We start from the raw sequence: 23918 nt of genomic DNA, 5'->3' as shown, positions 1-23918 counted from the left end.
CGATGCTTTGCCCCCGCAGATACTACCAGCCTCATCCCTGCCTGTAAGGAGCATGCGAGAAACTGTGGCTTAGGCAGGCTTTACTCCCCGACCTTGCAGCCATCCGTCAGCGTTGTCTGGACCCACACACAGGCCCACACCCCTCGCCCTGGCCCTGAGGGCCCCCCTGCCCCCTCGGACACTGCTCTAAGGATCAAGAGTCAGCTTGAGCCCAGCCTGAGCCCGGCGCTGGCCCTCTACAGCCGGCCTGCGTCACTGCCTTGGCCACGGCCAGCAGGCCTGGTCGCTGGGCCCCATGAGAAAGAGCCCCAGGCCTCCCACACGAGCACTCCCAAAACTCTGCCATGAGGAGCCCAGCAGGCGGGACCCAGACCCAGACCCCGTGAAAACTGCACACCACAGCCTGGCCAGCCTGCTGCGGCCTCGGGGACTTGTCTGGGACATTCCACACCACAGCCTGGCCAGCCTGCCGCGGCCTCGGGGACTCGTCTGGGACATTCTTTCCAGCCTTGGGGCTCTGCTCCTGAAAGGCAGGGCCTCCAGAGAGCTTCTGCTACAGGCTGGCCCCGGGGGTGACCTTGGGCAGCGGAGAATTCCCCTCCCACCAGTCCCCCTGACCCGCACAGTTCCAGGGGGTGGGCTGGGTGTCTCCAGGGGGCTCAGCCCACCACCGTAGCAGCTCGTCCTTGGTCTTCTGTCAGTCCCAGCCCCCCCAGAGCCTGAGAGCTGCCACGGGGAAGGGCTGGGCCGTCTGCCCGCCCCAGTCTGAATTCCAGGAGTGGATCCCAGCAGCAGAGACACTCTGCCTCAGACCCTGGGGCTCCAAGATGGGGGCTCGGGATGGGGGTGCTGACCGAGGAGAGGGCTGGGGTCTGTACAGCCAGAGGAGGGGCTGTGCAGACGACTGGTGCGGGGGCCGCGCTGGGCATCCTGGAGAAGAGCTGGGAGAGGGTTTTCCACACACAGATGCAGCTGGAGCCCCAGGACGGCACCCTGAGGCGTCCTGCCACAGGTCCCTGCACAGGCAGCTCCAGGGCACTCCCTGCCCCAGGAGGAATCATCCTTCCCCCCCATCTAGTCCTGGGGGCTCCATCCACGAGGGTCCCAAGGCGAGCTCCCTGCCTTCCCAGCCCCGACCCCCACCAGCAGGGAGCAGGCCGTCTAGTGGGGCCACAGCCTCGGTGTCCAGCTCCCGGCGGTGGCCGTCAGGACAGGTGCTGGGCTCCCTCTAAGGCCCCTGGACAGCTGGGCGGGGGGGTGCGGGTGCCAGCTCTGTCTGCTCGGGGCGGGCGGTCCTTTTTGGAGCCTTTACCTGTGGATGATGGCAGCAGACGGGCTCGGGCCAAAGCCCCAGACAGGCAGCGCCCAGGCCCCACGCGCAGCGTACCTCCTCGTACTTGGTCCTCCAGTAGAAGTGCGCTTCTCCATCCACGTACAGCAGCAGCAGGTCACAGAGGAAGGTGATCTGGGGGCAGCAGGGCTGAGCTGTGCCCAGACCCACCCCCCAGGCCTTCCCCCGACCAGACCCGACACCGGGGGCCCAGCCGTGCCGGAGCGGGCTGGGCGCATGCTTGCCCACGCTCTCCACACTCACCACGCCCAGCCAGGCTGCTCCCGTGCCCAGAGAGATAAGCGTGGGGATGAGCCCAAATTTCCCTGCCTGAGAGATGGGGTGGAGCCCTGAGCCATGACCGTCCCTGCCGCCCAGCTCCCCACCAACCCTGCCTACCTACCCGCCCAGTGATGTGACCATCACCCCCCGCCCCCTCCAACCCTGCCCACCTACCCGCCCTGTGACCAGGATGTCGAAACGGATCCCATAGAGCTTGAGCAGGCTGCGGGCCTCCACACCCGAGCTCTCCCACCAATGTGTGGCTGTCCTGGGGGCAGGAGAGAGGCTGGTAGCCTGTTCCGCCCCCTCGCAGCCTCCATCCCCCTCACCCGCTGACCCCACAAACCCCCAGCCCCGCCCAGCGTTCCAGAAGGCTGCCGAGGACACGGGGGTAAAGCAAGCTGGGTCCCACCCCTCAGGAGCTCCCTGCCTTCCCAGGGGATGGGGCAGAAGGGTCCCTAAACAGACACCAGCAGTGGGAGTTGGGGAGCTGGACGCAGGCCCAGAGTTGTGGGGTCCAGAGAGGGGACCTCACTCTCCCCTGGGAAGCAGGGAAGGCTTTCTGCAGGGCCCCTCAGGTTGGCTTTCCAGAGGCTGGGAAGCAGTTTTACACAAAGCACGGGGAGGGGGCGGGGGGCGGTCAGTGCAGCCGGGCCAGGTGAGGCCCAGGTAGCAGTCAAGGCCGTCGCCTCCAGGCCTGGGGGCTGTGTGAGCATGTGTGTGCGTGTGCATGTGTGTGTGTGTGCATGTGTGTGCGTGTGCATGTGTGTGTGTGCATGTGTGTGCGTGTGCATGTACTTGTGTGTGAGCGTGTGTGTGCATGTGTGTAGGTACTCATGTGTGAGCATGTGTTCGTGTGTGCTCATACGTGTGGGCATGTACACGCATGTGCCCTATGCGCGAGCATGTACATGTGTGCGTGCCTTTGTGTACTCGTGTGTGAGCATGTGCTCGTGTGTGCATGTGTGTGTACACATGGTGAGGTGGCAGGACAGGATCCCAGGGGGTTCTGCTTGGGAGACTCAGACGTGACGGTAACTGCGGTGCGAGCCCATTGACCACACCTTGAATTAGAAAATAAACAGGTTCTGGACTGTTACTGACACAGTCCAGGAAACTCAAGTCATTAGATTCTTTTTCTCAAAGGTGACGTGGGTGTTCAAGGCACTAATCTTTGAACTCTTCTATAGACTTTGGAACTTTTTAAAATAAAACCTAAAGGAAAAAGTAAAATAAAGCCCCTGCGTGGTGGAGGGAATGCTGGAGGCAGGACTAGGGAGGGAGCCGGGGGTCCTGGCGGCAGAGGGGGTGCAGAGTGGAGGCTGGACGGAGCCTGTGCTGGGGGCCCTGGCGACCACCCCCCCACCGCGGGCATCCGGGGCTCTGGGGGCCGGCCGGGGCAGGGGCGGTGGGGCCGCACCTGAAGTTGTAGCTCCGCTCCTGCAGCTGGAAGGAGTACTGGGGCCGGCAGTCAGCGCCCCTGCTGTCCAGGTCGCAGTCCCAGCGGACGTGGACACCCACAGCCCCGCCCTGCACACAGCGCGCACTGCCCCAGCGGCTCTTGGGGCCTCCCTGGCCGCCAGGAGCCGCGCCCACCCCACCGGGGACCCACCAGCAGCGCCAGATCCTCAAAGACCCCTCCGGCTGCGGCCACGAGGTCCCCGATGCGGAACACGGGGCAGGCAGGGCTGGAGTGGGGGTCGTAGTGGCAGAGCTTGAAGTAGGTGGGGTCCTGGGTGTCCAGGGCATTGGACCTGAGGGGGCAGGCGGGGATCGGGCCAGGCAGGCCAGGAGGGTTTTCGGTCTGCCACCCCCCCACCTCCAACCCCCGCTTACCTGGAGAAGTTGAACTTGCTGAAGGTGACGGTGTTTTTGATGAACAGAGTGAAGTTCTCAGCCTGGAGAAGCAGGGGCTTCCTGCAGGGTGGAGGGGGGATGTGAGAGGCAGGCTCCGCGGTTGGGGGTGGTCGGGGGGTGGGCACAGGGCCTGGGGGGCTTACACGGGCACAGCACCGCTCTCCACTGGACACCAGCCCCGGATCTCGCAGGTCCTGTGGGTCCCATTGAACACTACGCACTGGCCCGTCTTTATGCCTTGAAAACACGGGACAAACCCCAGGCCCTCGAATCTTCATGGGGCCTGGGCAGGGGTGGGGGGAGGGAGGCTGACATGCAGGACAGACGCACACCACCCAGGGTCCCCTGGGCCGGAGCCCCCCAGCGTGGGGAGGCCCTGCAAGGCAGGCCTGCTTACCGTGGCTGTGCGTCCCCGTCTCCCCCTCGGGACAGTCCTGGTCAGCCCAGCAGTTAGCCAGAGGGATGGACGGGTGCTGAGGGCAGAGAGCAGACCGCCAAGGGCCTGGAGGGGCCTCCCTCGGGGACCCTGCCCTGCAGGGCAGGGGGACACACCCCTTCCTGCCTTAGCCCCTTGGGAATCTCTGAGTTTGGGGGTACCCGAGAGCCAGAGGCTGCAGATAATCACGCAGGCAGCAGCCCCAGCGGGAGACGGGTGCAGGCAGAATTCCAAGGCTGAGCAAGACTCCTGACCCGCTCCTCCTGGGGGGACGGGAGTGAGGTGGCCAGGCCCAGGACCTCTGGTCCAGTTCAGAGGACGGAACAGGGGAGGTGACACGCGGCGAGGAGGGTGAGGGCGTGCCGGGTGGGGCGCTGGGCAGTGACGGAGGGCGAGCCCCGTGGGAGGGCCTGGGAGCACACAGGCTAGCCGCATCCCTGCTTCTTCTCCTGTGAGACGGGGCGCGGCTGCCTGCACACGGGGACCGGGTTTCAGGGGTCAGCCAGCAGGGGAAGGGGGTGAGCTTTCCGGGGCTCCAGGCCCCAGAGGGAGGCACAGTCTCACAGATGCAGGCTTGCAGTTCTGTCCTGGCTGATGCTGGACACCGTTGCCCAGGGCACCCAGCTCAGGACAGTGTAGGGACACTGGTGGTCGGAGGACAGTGTGGGGCCACCTGCCTGGCCTCGAGGTCCCCACCGTGTCCCACGTCCGTTCCTCCTCGCCGCCTGGCTGGGTCACCGTGGGCACCCCCCAGGCCCTGTCCTCCTCCATCCGGCTTCCCGAAAAGCCCCTCCCGAGGCAGTGGAGACGGAGCTCCCCTCCCCTGAGCCCCCTGCACCGCCGTGCCCCTGTGATCAAGACCAGCTCCTCCACAGAGCTCTTGGGATACCCCCCAACTCCAGTCCACTCAGTGGCTCCACCCCCACTGAGCAGCAGGTGACTCCCGAGATGCCTCGCCCCACACGGGGGGCCTTGACCCACGCATCCCCGTCTGCCTGCACAGCGTGAAGACCCCTGTTGAGCCTGGGTCCCAGAGGGAAGCCCTGGCCGAGCCCCCAGGGACTCCCAGCTGCAGCTTCTGCGCCACCCCAGGACCTGTCTTGGTGGCTGGGCCGTCTGCCCCAGAGCTGCTTGGTGTGTGCGGGTGGGGTTTTGCAGCCCCCAGGGGAGGCTGGGTGGGTTTCTGAAGGCTGTGGCACTGCTCTTAGGACCAACCCACCAGGACCCCCGGAGGAGCGGCTCTGAGGAAGGCGGGCGGTCAGATCTGATGTGTTACGGCCCGGCCCCGGCCGTTTCACGGGAAGAGCCAGAAGCCGGGACATGGAGCAAAGAGGAGTCCCGTGGATTCCAGAAAAGACAGAACCACGGCCCCAGCAAAACTTCGGGACAGTCCACACACTCAACCAAGACTAGACGTCCGTGAGAGTTTGCAAAGGGAAGGACATCGGGTGTTTGCCAAGGGAAGATGGGCCCACCGGGCACACGGGATGCCCCAGCAACAGCGGTGGGACCACCGAGCAGGACTCGGGGGCAGCTGACTGCACCCTTTCTCTCCAGCCAGCAAGTGACTACATTTTAGCCTTGATGAAAGAAAAATATCATCACAGAGGTAGGCTTCCACGGCCGTGTCCTGGGTCAGGACTCTTTAAGCAAAACCCACAGCCGGGAAACTGAACCCTTAAAAATGGTTAAGATGGTAATTTTTTTTTGAGCTGTTTTATTTTTTTAATATAAATTAATTTGTTTTAATTGGAGGCTAATTACTTTACAATATTGCATTGGTTTTGCCATACATCAACATGAATCTGCCACGGGTGTACAGGTGTTCCCCATCCTGAACCGCCCTCCCAAGATGGTAATTTTGATGTTATGTGTATGTTATCACAACTTGAAAAAAATCAGATAAAAAATCCACAGCTGGAGAGAAGGGCTGGGCTCTGTGACACAGGTCCACCCTGGGATGCCCTCGATGAGGAGGAAAGGTGCAGTTTCTAGGGACGGTGAGATTTTTGTGGATGGCGGGGACCACAGCTGCAGGCACAGTATGCACAGACCGCGAGCGGCCCTGCGGTCGGCCTGGGCAGCAGTGCGCTGTTGGCTGACGGAAACGGAAGCTGCTCCTGGGACACATTAATAGAAGCTACGTCTAGAAAAGGGAGGTGATCTTCCAGCTTGCCTCTGGCTATCGGACTCCACCTGAGGACTGTGCCTTGTTCTGGGTGTTACCTGGACAACCTCCAGAGTGCCCGGAGGCAGGACCAGAATGCGGAAGGGCCCGGACACTTCATCGGGGACAGAGTCTGGAACTGGGGACCCATGGGAAGCCCTCGGGCAGTCTTACCTCTGGGCACCTGCCCTGGACTTGTCCTGGTGTCGCAAGGAAGTTGGTCACCAAGAAGAACACGTTCTCGCCCTGGAAGAGAAGTGTCAGGGTGGGTCTCTGCTCCCCGCCCCCCACCAGGAGAGGCCAGCAGCTGGCAGCTTGGCTCGTGCGGGGAGGGGCCCTGGCGCCATCAAGCCACCAGCCCTGAGCCCCAGGAAAACACCTCCAGTGTGGCAAGGGTCAGAGACAGGAGCTCAGCAGGGCTTGCGACCTTTCCTGATCCCATGTCTGTCTCCCACATTCACTTAGTTGCTCAACCAGGATTTTCCAAGAGCCCTCTGATTCCAGACACCGCAGATCCAAGTTAGAGGCAAGGTGGATCCCTCACTGCAGACAGGGCCAGGGGCCAGGGGGCCAGAGGGGTGCTCTGTCCGGGTCGACGATGGCTGGTGCCCGCATGTTGCACACGCAAACTCAGCAGGCTTCCTGGGGTACACACACCCAGGAAGAGGCATCAGGGGTGGCGGTGGTCAGGATCTTGAGGGGCTCAGTGGGGACGTCCCTGCCGGTCCAGTGGAGAAGAATCTGCCTTGCAATGCAGGGGACTCAGGTTCGATCCCTGGTCCAGGAACTAAGAAAGATTCCCACACGCTACAGAGCGACTGAGCTCACATGCTGCCCACTGGAGAGTCCGTGCACCGCAGCGCAAGATTCCGGACGCAACTGAGACCCGACGCGGTGAGACTAATTAAAAAAGGGAACTTAGGGGCTTGGTGGACCCCCACGAGAAGGAGGCTTCTGAGGCGGCAGGCAGGGGCTGGGAGGGCCAGCCCAGCTGCTGCATGGGGGCCCAGCGGAAGGCCTCTGTCAGCCCGACCCAGGGATGGCGCAAGCGGCCATGAGAGCTGTTAGGAAGCGGAATGAACCAGAGGGAGGGGCAGGGAGGTGGCCAGTGGGCCCAACGTGGACACTGGGGGACGTCACTGGAGGACGAGAGGCCACACTGGGGGCGGGAGGTGATTTCCCGTCGGATGAGGTGGGCCTGCCCCGGGAGGCAGCTGTGCTCAGGGCGGGGGTCACCAGGGTTAGAACCTGGGCGCCAGCGGGACAGGGGAGGAGACCGAGACAGCGGACAATCTGGGTGGCGGGAGGAGGGTCAGGAGGCACAGCGTGGGGGGGGCAGTGAGGAGTGCCCCCATGGCCCTCCCAGCCCACCCTCCAGCTCACGCATTGCGCTCCGAGACACTCCTCCCCTTTCCAGATGCAGACTTTTTCTTTCTTCCTTTTCCATTTTGTTCTTTTAATTATTTTTAAACTTGCAGCCCATGGGATCCTCACTGCGGTGTGGGAATCTACAGTCGTGGCAGGCAGGACCTAGTTCTCCAACCAGGGATGATACCTGGGCCCCTGCTTGGGGAAGACGGAGTCTTAATCCCTAGACCACCAGGGAGGCCCCTCCATTGTGGTTTAGTACAGGGTACTGAATGTAGCTTTCTGTGCTGTGGGGCAGAACCTTACTGTTTATCCATTCTGTAGTGGTTCACATCTACTGATCCCAAACTCTCCGTCCTCCCTGCCTCGCCACCGCCCCCCAACGCGGCAGCCACAGTCTGTGGTCTACAGCTGTGAGTCCGTGCCGTAGGTATGTTCATCTGTGTCATACTCTAGATTCCATGTGTAAGTGATATCGTTTGTCTGTGTCTGATAATCTCCGCGTCATCCATGTAGCTGCAGATAGCATTATTTCATTCTTTTTCTGGCTGAGTAGCATTCCCCTGTGGGCTTCCCGGGGGGCACTAGCCGTTAAGAACCCGTCTGCCAATGTAGGAGATATAAGAGACAAGGGTTCGATCCCTGGGTCGGGACGATCCCCTGGAAGAGGAAATGGCAACCCACTGCAGTGTTCTTGCCTAGAGAATCCCATGGACAGAGGAGCCCAGTGGGCTACAGTCTGTGGGGTCGCACAGAGCGGGACATGACTGAGCCAACCGAGCATGCACAGGCGGCATTCCGCCGTGCCCACCGCGTCTTCTCTACCCGCTCCGGATGCAGGCTTGCTGAACGCGTCCCTCCGGCCTGGCTTCCTGACCATCTCCTCCTCCACTGGAAGGCCACTGCTCTGCGAGGCCCCGCCCCAAGCATGGCCTTGGGCCAGAGCTGGCACCCCGTCGCCCCTGCACACACTCACAGTAGGGGGTGTGTCAGAGGGGCCAGCGCCCGGCAGCAGTGGCAGGTCACCCACCTGTGGCGGCTTCACGAAGTCGGCCACGTCCCACAGCCGGTTCCCCAGCTCCTCGATCCGGGTCACGGAGACCCCCTTGAGCTTGGTGATGACAGAGACCTGGGGGTCCAGGTCCTGCTCCTGGTAGCCTTTTTTGGTGAGGAGGGCCCACCTAGAGGGGACGGACAGGCAGCGCGGTGTGCCCCCGGGGCCACCTCTCCCCCGCACCCTCCTGGCTCCCAGCCCGGGGCTCAGGGACCCCGCCTTCTCTCCACCTGGTCTCCCACACCAAACCCCTTGCCCAGGCCGGAGCTCCGGCCATGGGTCAGAGGGCCAGGGCCCTTGCCAGGCACCTGTGAGCTTGGGGACGCCCGCCATCACCTCCTTCACCAGCCAACAGCCTCCCCTGCCCTGTCTAGATCCGCTTCCTCCTCAAAGACGCCCCCGACCCAGCTTGAAAGGGTGGTCTCTACCGGGGTCCTTAGTGCTCCAGCTCTCAGCTCTCAGGTGGTCAGGGACCACCTCCTGCCTGGCCAAGGGCCCCCGGTGTGGGGCAGGGGCCCATCCTGCTGGGTGCCGGAGTCCAGCACGGGGCTGGGAAGAAGGCCCAGGGAAGGATGCAGAGAGGCACCTGAGCACAGGACCTGTTCTGACACTCCCCCAGCCTCTAGACGGACGGAGAGCCTTCCTTCTCCCCACCTCCTGCCCTGTACGCCGACCACCAGCCCAGACCCTGAAGACTCAGCCTCTCGCCCCTCAGCCCAGCCATAACCCCTCCGGCCAGCACACCCGGGAGCTCTTCTCTTACCCCACCACGTAGACCACGACCCCCAGCTGCAGCAGCCTCTGCAGGGCGCCCACCCGCCAGTTCCGGGTCATCACATACTTCTCCGTTTTGTAATCCAGAAGCCCCCAGCCCACCCCGGTGCCTGGGGAGCCCATGTTCCCAGCTCCTGCTGGCGGCCAGGCTGCGTGAGTCAGCACAGCAGCTGCAGCCACAGCTGAACAGGGAGCTGAAGCAGGCGCCAAGCAGGGCCAAGCCAGCAGCTATTAAAGGGACACTCAGGCAGGACTCAGCCTCCACCTCCCAGCCCCTGGGCTCAGGCCCAGCCTCCCCGCTGCTCAGGGCCTCCCATCCACTGCAGACTCTGCCAGCTGGGCCGTGGGCACAGGGAGGAGCAGTCTCCGGCCCATGCCCTCTAACCCGTCACCTCCGAGAGATGACAGGTGGGACAGGCACTGTGAGAGGGCGGCCTGGGCCAGCTGGAGCCCAGAGGGCAAGGAAAGCCTCAGGAAGGGAGCTGCCCTGTGCAGACCTGAAGCTCAACAAGCAGCGCTGCGGAGGGCGTCCTGGGTGGAGAGAGAAACACAGGCAACTGCTAGGGAGTGAGTGAGCGCTGGACCCACAGGGTGGGAGTGGGGTCCTGGCTGCAGAAAGCAGTCAGCCGAGCCCTGCCGGGCCCCCTAGCCCTCTGTGCGACGCCCCCGAGAAGCTGCCCCAGGCTCCCGAGTGGAAAGACGACTACGAGGAGGCAAGCCTGCCGCGCGCCGATCAGTCCTGGTTGCGAGCGAGCCAAGGTCAGCGCGCGCTCTTGGCGGCGGCGTCCGCAGCAACCAACAACTTGGAGTCACCTAGGCAACCGCTGCCGGGGAGGCGTCCCTATTGGCTGCAGCGGACAAGCGCCCCATCAGATTGGCCAATGCGCCGGAGGGCCCATCCCATCCCCGGGCCGCGCTCCGCTGCAGTCCCTCGCATCCCCGCTCTGTGGCCGCGATTGCAGAGTGGGCGTAACCATGAGGGGTCCCCTCCAGGAGCCTGGGGAGAAGGAAGGCCAGGAGGAAGGGGCAGCGGCGGCTTCTGGGTGTCCTGCTGGGGTCCGGGAGGCCAAGAAGGGTCTGGACGCGGATTCGGACTCTGACCAGGAGACAGAAGGTGCCTACTGGCAGGGGGTGGGGGGCAGGCTGGGGCCGCGTAGGCAAGGGACCCCGTCCGGCAGGAGCGCACCCCTCCGTGGGGCTGGGGGCGGCTCTCGCCCTGTGCCTTCCCCACCATGCTCCTGGCGTCCCATCCTTAGAACAGGCTTCCAGAATGAGGTTAAGAGGCAACCCCCCACACCCCAAACAGTGTAAGAAGGGCTGTCTCACCCGGGCCATCAGAAAAAAAACTAAAGGAATGGAGGTGGGAACTTAGAATTGTTTCAGTTTCCTCCCCCATAAGAGGTTACCACAGCCCTGTGTCTGCAGTCCGGTGGAAGAGACAGCGTACACTGCGGGGTCCCGGGGGGTGGACGGGGAGGGGAGGGCCAGGACCAGCTACACAAGCGGCCTGGAGTGCACGTGGGGCCGCGGTCCCCGCCAGCACAGGAGGAAACGCCTCCAGAGGGGAGACCAGGCTGGGCAGTGGGGCCGGCCGGGAGGGAGCCACGTGAACCCCATCTCCCATCAGGTGCCCGCAAGCCTGGCGAGCTGGGCAAGGACACCCTCTACCTGAGGTCCTGCCGGGCCTATAGCGTTGTGCCCGCCTCCTGCTTTCTGCGCCAAGGAAGCGCCCCAGAGCTCAGCCTGCGGCACCGTGGCCTGGGGCCCCAGGTACCCCGGGAGGAACCCTAGTGCAGGCTTGGAGGATGAGGACCTGGGAGGCAGCAGCCTTGGGAGGGGTCCCTTCCTGAGCCCACTGCCCCACACTCCCCCAGCCCTACTCGGGGTCCCAGGCATGTCCCAGCCCCCACACTGAGTGACAGGTGGGATCGGGGTTACGACAGAGTTCAGTACAAGGACTGTGGGGCCTGCAGCTGCTGCTAAGTCACTTCAGTCATGTCCGACTCTGTGTGACCCCATAGATGGCAGCCCACCAGGCTCCCCCATTCCCGGGATTCTCCAGGCAAGAACACTGGAGTGGGTTGCCATTTCCTTCTCCAATGCATGAAAGTGAAAAGTGAAAGTGAAGTCGCTCAGTTGTGCCTGACTCTTAGCGACCCCGTGGACTGCAGCCTTCCAGGCTCCTCCATCCATGGGATTTGCCAGGCAAGAGTACTGGAGTGGAGTGCCATTGCCTTCTCTGGCGGGGCCTGCAAAGCACCCCTGATTTGTTGGGTTAAGCTCCTGGGGAGACCGAGAAGGAGAAGCCAGCATCCCTGGGCCTGTGGGAATGAACTGAGCAGGCTGAGCCCCGCAGGCAGAGCCCAGGGAGTGCCCTGCCGTGTCTGCGGCCCTGGGAAGGACCAGGCCCCTCAGATCCCTCTCTGTCCCAGGGGGCCCGGGCTCTGGCCCATGCACTGAACTCCAATCCCTGCATCAAGCGGCTGGACCTTCGGGACAACGGACTCTGTGGGGCTGGTGCAGAGGCCCTGGCGGGCGCTCTGAGCAGAAGCTGCAGTATCTGTGGTAGGTTCTGAGCCTGGGGTAGGGCTGGGCTACCCAACACGGGGCCTTCCCACCCCGCTCCCAGCTGCTGCTGCTGCTGGGGGGCAGGGCTTCATCACAGGGTGGGGAGGGTGGGGTGGGGCCAGGCCCTCTGCGGGGCACCCGGAGTTGTGGGGCCTCCTCCACTGTCTTCGGCCAGCCAGCACCCACTGTGTGTGGTGCCCTCCCAGTGCCTGGATGCAGAGAGGCAGGGGGTGGACGGGCAGGGGCCAGGCAGGGCGAGACGAGAGGGGCTGGACCTAGATGCCGCCTCTGCCACGGAAGGGCAGGGAGACCCTGGGCAAGGGTCTCTCTGAGCCTCAGTTTTCAACACTCAGCCCTTGGAGACATGGGGACATACACTCCGCAGAGTGTCTGCTCACGTAAGCCCTCCATGCGAGGCCACTTAGGTGTCACTGCCAGTCCCCGGAAACGTGGTAGTGGGGCTTCCACGGGTGAGCCACATGGTTGCCAGGAGTGAATCACCCTCTGTGGGGCTGGGTGCATCTACATTACAGCCCCGCAGAGTAGGCGGCGTTAGCCCCCCGACAAAGCTTGTGGATACACGGACTGGGGAGGGGGCTCTGGGGAGCTGCCTGGGGCCGCAGGGGACCCAGCTGATGGGGGCAGACTCACCACCCACCCCAGGACAGTCCGGCCACTAAGTCCCCCATGCCAGGACAGGCTGGGCAGCTGTGGGGGATGGAAGGGGTGGGGCCTGGCTCTGGAGCCCGTCCCTGAGGACTGGTTCTGGCCCCCAGATGTGGACCTGTCGGAGAACCGCCTGGGAGCGGAGGGAGCCCAGGCCATCTGTGCCGCCCTGGCGGTGAGCCCGGCTGTGCAGAGGCTGCAGCTGGCAGGGAACGGCCTGGAAGAGCAGGCAGCCCAGTGCCTGGCTGAGCTCCTGCTGGCCCACACGGGCCTGAAGTCCCTGGACCTGAGCTACAACCAGCTGAATGACCAAGCAGGTACCATCCGGCCACCAGCCAGGGTCACCACAGTGGTGCTCTTGACTGTCTTCCTGGGGCAGGGTGGGCGGAGGTAGGCAGGACCACTCGGAGCAGCCGTGCCCGGCTCCTGTTCCTGCACCCCCACCCCCACCCCCACCCCGGGACTCTCAGTCCATTCCCCAGATATTTCTCTGCCCAGCACTGCCTGTGGGCCCTGACAGCCACTAGGGATCCAACCATGAACTCAACAAAGCCCTTGCCCTCACGGAGGGCTTCCCCGATGGTGCTAATGATAAAGAACCTGTTTGCCGATGCAGATGCGAGAGACTCAGGTTCAATCCTTGGGTCAGAGAGACCCCCTGGAGGAGGGCACGGCAATCCACTCCAGTGTTCTTCCCTGGAGAATCCCACAGAGAGCCTGGTGGGCTACAGTCCATGGGGTTGCAGAGTCAGACACGACTGAAGCAAATTAGCAAGCATGCCTTCACGGGACACATGTTAACAGGATTACCCTCCATAATTATTGGTGCTACAAAAGAAAGAAGCAGGGCAGGATTCTAGAGAAGAATGGACTCCCCCCCACTACTTCAGAGAGGTGACCACCGGGGAGGACTCTGTGAGGAGGTGACGTTTAAGCTGAAGTGTGCAGGACAGAGAAGTCAGTCATGGCAAGACCAGAGGGAGAGCATTTCAAGCAGAGGAACCATTTGCCAGAGAGACAGACAGACACCAGGGTGGCTGGGCTACTGAGCCAGGAGAGAGGGGCCCGGCGTGGGACGGAGCGGCAGAGGGGCTGCAGGGCCCACATCAAGGCGGGACGTGAGGACGTTGCTCCAAGTGCGGTGGGAGACATCAGTGGGACGCCCTCGTCTCAGCACCTTCTCCCATGCCCCAGGGCCTCTGCACGGGCTGGCCGCCCTGCCAGGAGCATACACCCAGTCAATTCTGAGAGTCACCTGGGGGCCTGCCCTGAAGGTCCAGTGGCTAGGACTCTGCGTCCCCAATGTGGGGGCCCTGGGTTCGATCCTTGGTCAGGGAACCAGGTCTCATATGTTTCAACTAAGACCTAGTGCAGACAAATACAATTTAAAACATTTTTTAAAATTAAAAAAAAAATCCCTCAGGACCCTGGGTTAGGAATACAGATTCGTGGCCTGGGATCTGCTGGGCCTCTGAATCCTCTTGGGGGGCATGCCTGTGCACCTGCATTGTAACAGCTGCCCCAGGAGATTCGCCTGATCCAGAAAGTTCAGGAATCACTGCTCTGCCTTCTGAGCGTGAGTGAATGGCGCTAGCCTCGCTGTGGGAGAATCAGTCCTAGAGTTCAACTGTGAGACAGACAGTCTGCCTTCTAAGAAAACTACTGTGGGAACAGGCAAATTAAAAGAAAAGCTCACTTCAGGCTTTCAACAAAGTAAGTCTAGGTGACCCTTTGGGTCAGCACCAGACAGGCAGTGAGGTCGGAGGGGCTTGGGACTCGAGGCCCTTTGAAGGCTGCACGGCACGTGAGGGTCTGTGGGTGGACCCGCCTCCCTGAGGGATCTCAGCCTCCCCACCTGACCCGAGGCCAGGGTAGCACGGACCTTGTGGGGTGGCTGTGGGGGTCGTGAAGAACACGAACCGGGACCACAGAAGGCTTATTCACAGCTGTAGGTCCCGCTCACCCTTCCGCTGCTCAGCAGAGAAGGGGGTTCCCGCCAAAGCGGGCGCCACCGCCGCCTGCCTCTCCCAGCCCTGGATGTGTCTGAGACCCTGTGGCTGTCAGACCTGGTGCTGGACGAAGGTGGGGGGTCTGGATCTCAGGGAGGCGCCAGGAGTCCTAGCAGCCCTGCAGGGAGCTCTCCAAGGTGCTGCCACGTCTGCGGACCTGGCCGCCGAGCCTTCTGCTCTGTGCTGGGTGCGGCACCAGGGAGAGGGGCCAGGCAGGGAGGTCTAACACTCAGAGCCTGGAAGGATGGACACAGAGCAGACAAGGGGTCCGAGATGGTCCGACCTGGCCTGGCTGAGTAAGCAAGGCTTCCCGGTCGGGAATGAGGCACTGTTCCCCAGGTAAAGAAGGGCGTCAGCAGTTGCACATGGGGGTGGGGTGGGGGAGCAGGGGCAGCCGGAACTGAGAACCAGGAGCAGGTCAGACCCGCTGAGCCCAGACTTGGCAGAGAGGGTGGGCAGGGCTTCTGCCCATCTTACATGTGAAATAGCTCTTGGGTTTCTTACCCACCCAGCCCTGCTCTTTCCTTTCCTTTTTTCCCTCTCTTTTTAATATTCACTTATTTATTTGGAGAAGGGCATGGCAACCCACTCCAGTTTTCTTGCCTGGAGAATCCCTTGGGCAGAGGAGCCTGGTGGGCTGCAGTCCATGGGGTTGCAGAGAGTCGGACACGACTGAGTGACCTCCACTTCACTACTTATTTCTTTGCTGCACTAGGTCCCAGCTGTGGCACGCAGGCTCTTCAGCTGCAGCACGTGTGACCTAGCTCCCTGACCCAGGATCCGACCCGGGCCCCCTGCCTTGGGAGCCCTGGTCCACACCAGGGAAGTCCTCTCCTCTTCTACCCCGCTGCCTGCTCTCTACCACAGCCGTGCTGACCTTGTCACCTCCTGCGTAGACGGTGGCACAAGCCACCCAATGGGCCCCCTGACCTCTGGTTCCCGCCCCCACCCACCATAACCTTGTCTCTCCTTAAAGCATCTCTCTAGTGCCCGTCTCTCCTACGTCCCCTCACAGCCTCACCCGGGGGCCCAGCACCAGGCCTGTGTGTGTTTCCACGAGCCCTGGGCTCCCTGTCCCCCCTTCTCCCCCCACATTCGCTCTCCATGGGCGCATGGGGTGTCCCTTCATCTTCAAGGCTCTCTCCGCTTTTCTGACCCCCCCCCCAAGGCAGGGTTAGCCCCCAGTCTGTCCCCAAGCCTCCCTGTTTGTGGTTGGATAGCTCACATCCCACAGATGTGTGTTTATAGCTTCTCTATTAAATCTGAATGCCTTGAGGGCAGGGCAGGCCCATGTGGGGCTAGATGCCCTGACACGCGTGCACAGCAGAGGCCCTGGCCCACAGCGGGTATCACTATCAGTTCTTGAAGGAATGATCAGAGTGAATAAGAAAGTCTGTTGTGGTGTTTCTGAAGGGGAGACGCTTGGACCAGCCCTGGCAGAAAACACAGGACTCATGGAGCTCAACGTGAGCTGGAATCACTTGCGAGGCCTGGGAGCCATAGCCATCGCCAGAGGACTGGAGGTACGAGGCCCCGCCCAGCAAGCCCCTCTGGCCTCCTTCGGGGCTGGGTCTCCCAGCCACCAGCCCCCATCTCTTGCAGCTCTTCAGAAATGAGCCTTAGGGACTTCCCTGGCAGTCCAGTAGCTAAGACTATGTGCTCTCACTTCAGGGGGCACAGGCTCAATTCCTGGTTGGGGAACCAGATCCTACATGCCTCATGGTACAGTCAAAAAAAAATAAAAATAAAAAAAGAAAAGGAAGAAAGGAGGCTTGGATCTGTCCAGCAGCGCTTAGAGGATGTTTCTCCAGGTGACTTCAGTTTCCCTGGCTCTATTTAACGACGACAGTTTGGTCTCCCTGCACCGACTCTCAGGTCGCTGAGTGAGGCGTCCACAGCTGGAGACGCACGCCTCCAGAGACGTCACGGACACTCGGGTTGGGGGACACCCGTTGGTCCAGTGATGCACACTCACCGCTGGGCAGATGCTTGCCTGAGATGACAGCCCTGGGCCCCAGGACCCCTGCACACCCTCTCACATGCTCTGCCTGTTCCCTGGTCCCAACACCTGGGGAATGGGGGGCACAGGGCCCCGTGATGCCCCTGGGGGCAGCTGCCTCTGCATGATCCTCCTCGGGGAATAGCAGCACGGCCTTGGCCTCGGACAAGGCTGACCGGGGTCCCGCCCCACAAGCTGGGCACCCACGGGCTCCCCACTTCTCCCCATCACAGTCCTCCGGGCACATTTCATCCAACAGTCCTTCACTGGCATCCTCCTTGGGCCCTGGGATGCTCTGTGCCTTGGGGTCCCTGCCCGGGAGGGGTCCCCGTCACAGCGTCTCTGGGGCCTGTGGCCCCAGGGCAGACCGCTCACTCTGAGGCTCACTCACATCGGTGCCCACCCTCTACTGGTCACCACTGCCCAAGCCCAGGGCTCTCCCCTGCAACCTCTGTGGTCTTCTACTCCCGGTCCACACTCTGCTCCTCCACTGTCCTGGGCTCGGAGGCTGGGGCTCCTGTCCTCAGCTGTCCTGGGGCCTGGCTTCCTCCATCGCACGTGTGGTCCTGTGGGGTCGCTTCTTTGTGTCCCAGGCAAACATCTTCTTGAGGGTCCTGGACATCTCGTACAATGGCTGTGGGGATTCTGGAGCCTCCGCGGTGGGGGAGGCGCTCAAGACCAACAACGTGCTGGAGGAGCTCTACATGAGGTGAGAGCAGGGGGCCCCCGTCCCCGTCCCCAGGCACCCCGCCACCCAGGGACTGGGGCTCCTCCTGCTGCTGTTCACCCTCAGGGCTGGAACCTGTCACAGTCCCAGGGCATGCCGCTCTGTCCCCCTCACTCAAGTTCATCCTTGCTACGTGAAAGTGTTAGTCCCTCAATCGTGTCCGATGCTTTGTGACCCTCTGGACTGTAGTCTGCCAGGCTCCTCTGTCCATGGGATTCTCCAGGCCAGAATACTGGAGTGGGTTGCCATGCCCTCCTCCAGGGGATCTTCCCAACCCAGGGACTGAACCTGGGTCTCCTGCATTGCAGGCAGATCCTTTACCGTCTGAGCCACTAGGGAAGCCCATCCTTCGTACCTGGGGACTCGTAATTCCTACCGCGTGGCTGGGGGGTGGGAGGTGTAGCATGTAACCCTCTTCAGCAGAGCTGGTGCGGGCGTGGTGCTCCACGTGCGTGCTCCTCCCTTTCAGGAGGGTTTGTGCTCTGTCCAGCACGTGGCTGCTGGGGGCCTGCCGTGGCTGGGCTGCTCCTCCAAGCCCAGGCAGGGTCCCAGGCTTCCTGGGAACACCAGAGGGAAGGGAGGAGGTGGGGGTCAGACAGGTCATGGGCTGTCCGCCGTTGGCACAGGCATCTGCTCCATCCTACCCGTTTTCCCCTCCCGGTGGGGGAAGCTGGGGTCTGAGAAGATAGAGGGAAGTGGGGCTGGCCTGGAGACAAAGTAGCCAAGAGCAGTGAGGGGCCCTGGAGCAGGAGGTGGGGAGGGGGCTGGGTGGCTGTCGTGGGGACAGAGCCAGGGTGCAGGACGTGAGGGAGCACTTGCTGAGCGCTGAGGGCCCGGGAGCAGCAGCCGGTCTCCACTGGGGAGTGGAGTTGGCAGGGAACAACTCTCTAGGCATGTCTGCTGAACCCTGAACACTGGAGACTCCATTGAAGCGTCTACACACTGACTTGCCCGGGGCCCCCCAGGGAGTGCTTGGAGGTTGGACCTGGGGGTTGCACCAGCAGCTCCAGCCGCGGCCCTGGGGCAATGTGGCTCTGCACAGCTGCCTGCAAGGCAGCGCAAGGCACACGCCTTTCTGTTGCAGCAACAACCGCATCTCTGCGGCGGGAGCCCTGAGCCTGGGCCTGGGCCTGCGAGTCAACCAGACACTGAGGATTCTTGCTGTGAGTGCCAGCCTGATGGGGGAGGCCCCGGCACAGACCTGCCTATGCCTGCCCACACAGCGCCCTCCCCATCACATCTCAGCCCGGTGCCTGCGGGCACACGGGGGAGGGGGTGCCCGGCTTCCTCCTGCAACCTCGTCATCCACTCACCCATCTCTGGCCTGGCCCACAAATTCCTTCGGACTACCCCCAGGCCCACCGGGCTTCCCCTCACCTCCCCCTGGCCTTGCTGGAACCCAGGGGCCATGCAGGTGTTCCTTCTCCAGTGGGGAGGATGTGGCCAACCACGAGAGCAGAAGGCAGTAAAAGGAGGCCAGAGCAGGCCCTCCAGGACCTCTCTGCCAGCTGCACGTGCTCCGAGGACAGCGCCAGCAGGTCTGGAGACATCATCCCTGCCTGGCCCTCAGGCAGCCCAGGAGCCCCCAGCAGCACCCACTTCCCCAGCCTGAGGCTCACTCTTGCCCCCAAGTAGAACCCAGACCTCTCTCTAAGCTCTGAGTCTCCATTTCTAGCCACCTGCCAGACGGTCCCCTAGATGAGAACAGGCGCACGGGATTCTGGGAGTCAAACCTGACCTCACCGTCCCCCCACAGGGCTGCCTCTAGGTGGGGGCTCCTTGGCATCCTGTCAGCTGGGGCCCAGTGCTGACCCTGCCTCGTCCCGCACCTTCCCTCTGGGGAGGGGGAAGGGTTGCCCACTACTCCTCCTCCCCATCTGCCATCGGGTCATCTTCCTAGACAGGAAACGGTCCCGCCTTTAAATCTCTGTGGACAACGCCAAGCTTAGTCATCTGCTCATTCACAGCACATGGGCTCTGCGCTCCGCCAGCCCCGCCCTCCTCCCCACCTTGAGCCCCTTCACTCTCAGCCCAGTTCAGTTCAGTCTCTCAGTCGTGTCCAACTCCTTGCGACCCCGTGGACTGCAGCATGCCAGGCCTCCCTGTCCATCACCAACTCCCAGAGCTTGCTCAAACCCATGTCCATCGAGTCAGTGATATACCATCCAACCATCTCATCCTCTGTCGTACCCTTCTCCTGCCCTCAATCTTTCCCAGGATCATGGTCTTTTCCAATGACTCAATTCTTTGCATCAGGTGGCCAAAGTACTGGGGTTTCAGCTTCAGCATCAGTCCTTCCAATGAACATGCAGGACTGATCTCCTTTAGGACGGGCTGGTTGGATCTCCTCTCAGACCAAGGGACTCTCAAGAGTCTTCTCCAACACCACAGTTCAAAAGCATCAATTCTTCGGCACTCAGCTTTCTTCACAGTCCAACTCTCACATCCATACGTGACCACTGGGAAAACCATAGCTTTGACTAGACTTTGCTAGAAAAGTAATGTCTCTGCTTTTTAATATGCTGTCTAGGTTGGTCATAGCTTTTCTTCTAAGGGGCAAGTGTCTTTTAATTTCACGACTGCAGTCTCCATCTGCAGTGATTTTGGAGCCCAAGAAAAGAAAGTCTGTCACTCTTTCCATTGTTTCCCCATCTATTTGCCATGAAGTGATGGGACTGGATGACACAATCTTCGTTTTTTGAATGTTGAGTTTTAAGCCACCTTTTTCACTCTCTTCTTTCACTTTCATCAAGAGGATCTGCAGTTCCTCTTCACTTTCTGCCGTATGTGTGGTGTCATCTGCATATCTGAGGTTATTGATATTTCTCCTGGCAATCTTGATTCCAGCTTATGCTTCATTCAGTCCAGCATTTCTCATGATATACTCTGCATATAAGTTAAATAAGCAGGGTGATAATATACAGCCTTGACGTACTCCTTTCCCAATTTGGAACCAGTCTTTTGTCAAACAAGGAGGGAACACAGCTGGGGCCATCAACAGAAAATTGGATTGAAGATTTACTGAGCATGGCCCCACCCATCAGAACAAAAGAGTTTCCCCCACAGTCAAGTCTCTCCCATCAGGAAGCTTCCATAAGCCTCTTATCCTTCTCCATCAGAGAGCAGACTGAAAACCACAATCACAGAAAACTAATCAAACTGATCACATGGACCACAGCCTTGTCTAACTCAATGAAACTATGAGCCATGCCATGTAGGGCCACCCAAGATGGACGGGTCATGGTAGAGAGTTCTGACAAGACGTGGTCCACTGGAGAAGGGAACGGCAAACCACTTCAGTGTTCTTGCCTTGAGAACCCCATGAACAGCATGAAAAGACTCTCAGCCCAAGCTGCTTGCAGTTTCCCAGCCATGCGGTACAACCTCTCAACCCTGCTTTGCTCCTGTGGCTCTTCTTGTTGAAATGCCCAACTCAACCCACCTGGCCTGGAAAGCTCAGCTTGGGTGTTTCGTCCCATCCACCCTTCCCTTCCCATGGAGGGTCAGCGCAGGGGTCTCTGAGCACTCTCCATGCTGCACTGTTCTGTTTCCTTTCCTCTCCTCCCTGCAACAGTGAGCTCTTTAAGGGTAGGGTGTGTCTCGTGTGTCTCTTTGATTCCTGACAGAGTGGGCGCAGGCTGGGGGTGCAGCCAGTGTCCACTCCCTTCCACTATTCCCGGTTCCAGCACCACCAAAGGCATCAGGTCGCAGGGAGGAGCCTTTTGAGCTGAGATAGTGGGGCCGCCCACTATCTCAGAGCCACATCCACAGAGAGGGGGGATTGTTCCTGCTGCCTGGGCTTGGCGTCCCTCACTGAGGGACCTGCGTGCTTCTCAGGTGTCGAGGAATCCCATGCGAAGTGAAGGCTGCTCTGGTGTGCTCAAGTCTGTCCAGGCTAATCCACAGTCTGTACTGGAGCTTCTGGACTTTTCTGTGAGTTTCTCATAAACCTTGTCTCTGACCCTCCCAACAGCCCTGGGAGACATGACTTTCTCCATTTTAGAAAGAAAGAAGTGGGGATTGGAGAGAGTGCCTGGCTCAGGTATACGGTGTGGCCATATCCGAGTTCCAACCTGGCCACTCTGACTGCGCTCCTGCCCCTGTGCGGGGTGTCATGGTGGTCTCACCTCAGACCCCTGCCTGGGTTCTTCACTGGCAGAGAGAGAACAGGTGGCTCAGAGGCCCATGCTCACTGATGTTTGGATTTGCAGGTTCAGCTCTTGAAAGGCAGCCCCTCCTCCCAGCCAGTAGTGCCCGCGAGTGGATCCTAGTGCTGGAGGTTCGCTTGAGGGGCTGCACGAGAGATGAAGACCCTGTTTCACTCCATTTTGCCTTTAAAAAATTATTTATTGGCAGTGTGGAGTCTTAGCCACTGGACCACCAGGGAAGTTCCAGTTTTGCCTTTTAACGTAGGAAAAATATCAGTCTTTTCTAAGGTGGTTAAACACAAATGAGAGAATCCCCAAATACAAATCATGAAGAGTCTAGTTACAAATCACTGCTCTTATCCTTCTGATTTATTTCAACCCGGGCTTGAGTCAAAGCCTGTTCAGAGATGTGTTTACAGTTTCAATCGTTCAAACTTGGGACAAACTGATGCCCTATGAGGCTCTTTGAGACCTTGTGTGTGTAAAATGGCCAAGTTCTCAGAAAGTGATAACATCCTGTCTGGTGATGGGTTTCTCTTCAGGATATCCAGGTGAACAGAGAGTTTGATGACCTCGCCAGTTCAGTGAAGGTCATTCTTCCAGGGCTTTGCATAAAGATGGCTGCCCGCAGAGTGGAGTACAAAAAAGAACTGCTGGCCATCTTCACACCATCTGAGTGACTATGTGTTGTGTGACTTTCTTCTCTCTCCCACGGGCCACTTCAACTTCAAGGTGCCTTTCAACTGAGGCCCCATGTCAACCAGGCGGAAGTCCTACAGAGCTGGCCTTCATAGTGACTGAGACATCAGTGTTAGGGTCTTCCGTTGTTCTCATTCAGGTCCCAAATTTGTACTCCTAGAGAAATGAAAACATGTCCACACAAGAACATACATGTTCATGGCAGCAGTATCCATGATATCCAAAGAACGCAAACACCCACCAACTGATGAATGGACAAATACAGTGTAGTGGGCTTATACAATGGAATATTACTTGGCAACAAAAAAGGGTGAAATTTGGGATGATGGAAATGTTCTAAAACTGATTATGGTAATGGTTGCACAACTTCAGTAACATACTACAAGTATTTGAATTGTGTACTTTAAATAGATGAATTGTACGGTATGCGAACTGGGTCTTATACAGTTAAGAAAAAAAGGAAGGAAGTAATGACACTGCGACAACATGGATGAACCCTACCCTAAGTGAAAGAAGTTTATCATAAAAGACCACTTATTGCACCACTTTAACTGGGTGACTTGTCCAATATGTACATTCTATCTCAGAAAAACTGTTGCTGCTGCTGCTAAACCACTTCAGTCACCTCAGTGTCCGACTCTGTGCGACCCTATAGATGGCAGCCCACCAGGCTCCCCCGTCCCTGGGATTCTCCAGGCAAGAACACTGGAGTGGGTTGCCATTTCCTTCTCCAATGCATGAAAGTAAAAAGGGAAAGTGAAGTCACTCAGTCGTGTCTGACTCCCAGGGACCCCATGGACTGCAGCCCACCAGGCCCCTCCGTCCACGGGATTTTCCAGGCAAGAGTGCTGGAGTGGGGTGCCATTGCCTTCTCCGAGAAAAACTGTTATATATACACATTGTTTGGTCCATATCGTGTGGAAAAATGTATAAATGTGTATACTAGCAGAAAAGCAAAAAAAAAAAAAAAGACCCAAAACAAAACAACCCTGGCACATTAACAATGCCTATCTCTAGGTTTTGGCTTTATGGCTTTTATTTCCTTTTTTTTTTTTTTTTTTTTTGCTTTTTCCACTCTTCACACTCAGTATGTTTTACTTTTACAACCAGAAAAATAAGTCGTACTTAAGACTAGGCCGGCAGCACAGGCTTCGAGTCTGCTGCATTCTCGGCGCCTGAGGAAGGAGGGCCCCCCCCACACCCACGACGACGTCCTGACCCGAGGCGGTGCTCGGGGCCAGGAGGCGACGGAGGGTAACAGGAGCCAGGCCCGCGGGATGAGGGCCCCTGAGGAGCCCCAGGAGCCTGCTCTCCCTGCTCCCATGCTGGGCAGCACTCCTTCGGCAACCCTCCGCCCTACAGGGCGGTGAGAGGATCTCACAGTCGGAGCGCGGGGCTGGGCCGAGCGCCAAAGGACGGTCCCCCGCTTCCCTGTAGGGCCTGCAAATAACCAAGCCAGTCATTACACGAAGGCCCAGCGCCCTCCCCAATTAACAAGGAGGCCCCGGGCGGAGAACCTGCGGGGTGAGGTGGAGTAGCCCAGAGCAGGCCTGCTGCAGGGTGCGGGCAGGGCGCGGCAGGGCGGGGAGCAGTTTGAGGAAACCGAATAAGGAGACCGGGCGCGCTCCGCCTCCCGCGCGCAGCCTTCCCGCCAAACCCTTGTCCAATCAGAACGCACCACAAGTCGGGAGTCCTGTGTGAGTCAATCAGAAGCGGGATTCTAGACTCCGCCCCGCCCCGCAGCGCTCTGGACCAATGGGCATCGGCGGCGGCGGTGGCGGCGTGGGGTCCACGACGACGTGGGCGGGGTTAGTCCAAGGAGCTCGAGGCTTGG

General features: G+C 60.2%; 2 protein-coding genes and 1 long non-coding RNA gene across 9 annotated transcripts; 1 reads left to right on the top strand and 2 right to left on the bottom strand.

Moving 5' to 3' along the window:
- Positions 1 to 63: 63 nt before the first annotated feature.
- P2RX6 (purinergic receptor P2X 6) lies at positions 64 to 9473 on the bottom strand. 2 transcript variants are annotated; one of them, XM_010814291.4, is made up of 12 exons: positions 9258 to 9473; positions 8471 to 8621; positions 6247 to 6318; positions 3867 to 3942; positions 3613 to 3706; positions 3449 to 3529; positions 3225 to 3366; positions 3033 to 3142; positions 1787 to 1880; positions 1595 to 1660; positions 1388 to 1465; positions 64 to 1312 (listed from the first exon to the last, which is right to left on the bottom strand). In XM_010814291.4, the coding sequence occupies exons 1-12, from the start codon at positions 9389 to 9391 to the stop codon at positions 1229 to 1231; spliced, it is 1182 nt and encodes a 393-aa protein (XP_010812593.2). In that variant the 5' UTR covers positions 9392 to 9473; the 3' UTR covers positions 64 to 1228. The 2 variants fall into 2 exon arrangements, with proteins under 2 accessions (XP_010812593.2, XP_015331148.1); XM_015475662.3 differs by having other exon boundaries at positions 64 to 1465.
- A 298-nt stretch (positions 9474 to 9771) lies between these two features.
- LRRC74B (leucine rich repeat containing 74B) lies at positions 9772 to 22635 on the top strand. 6 transcript variants are annotated; one of them, XR_812514.4, is made up of 10 exons: positions 9773 to 10382; positions 10896 to 11038; positions 11701 to 11833; positions 12613 to 12819; positions 15925 to 16034; positions 17104 to 17219; positions 18322 to 18400; positions 18667 to 18775; positions 21075 to 21170; positions 21449 to 22635. XR_812514.4 is itself a non-coding variant. In XM_005218302.5 (9 exons), the coding sequence occupies exons 1-9, from the start codon at positions 10244 to 10246 to the stop codon at positions 21506 to 21508; spliced, it is 1083 nt and encodes a 360-aa protein (XP_005218359.1). In that variant the 5' UTR covers positions 9774 to 10243; the 3' UTR covers positions 21509 to 22635. The 6 variants fall into 6 exon arrangements, 4 of the variants coding, with proteins under 4 accessions (XP_015331150.1, XP_059732451.1, XP_005218359.1 ...); XM_005218302.5 differs by lacking the exon at positions 18667 to 18775 and having other exon boundaries at positions 9774 to 10382; XM_005218300.5 differs by lacking the exon at positions 18667 to 18775 and having other exon boundaries at positions 9779 to 10382; positions 21928 to 22635.
- On the bottom strand, positions 21737 to 23905 carry LOC132342663 (uncharacterized). Its single transcript, XR_009491140.1, has 2 exons — positions 23602 to 23905; positions 21737 to 23524 (listed from the first exon to the last, which is right to left on the bottom strand). It is a non-coding gene; the product is annotated as an uncharacterized lncRNA (long non-coding RNA).
- Between the last annotated feature and the right edge of the window lie 13 nt (positions 23906 to 23918).

This window comes from Bos taurus, chromosome 17 (genome assembly GCF_002263795.3).
Source record: "Bos taurus isolate L1 Dominette 01449 registration number 42190680 breed Hereford chromosome 17, ARS-UCD2.0, whole genome shotgun sequence".
Lineage (NCBI taxonomy): Eukaryota > Metazoa > Chordata > Mammalia > Artiodactyla > Bovidae > Bos > Bos taurus.
This window is presented reverse-complemented; position numbering and strand designations above follow the sequence as displayed.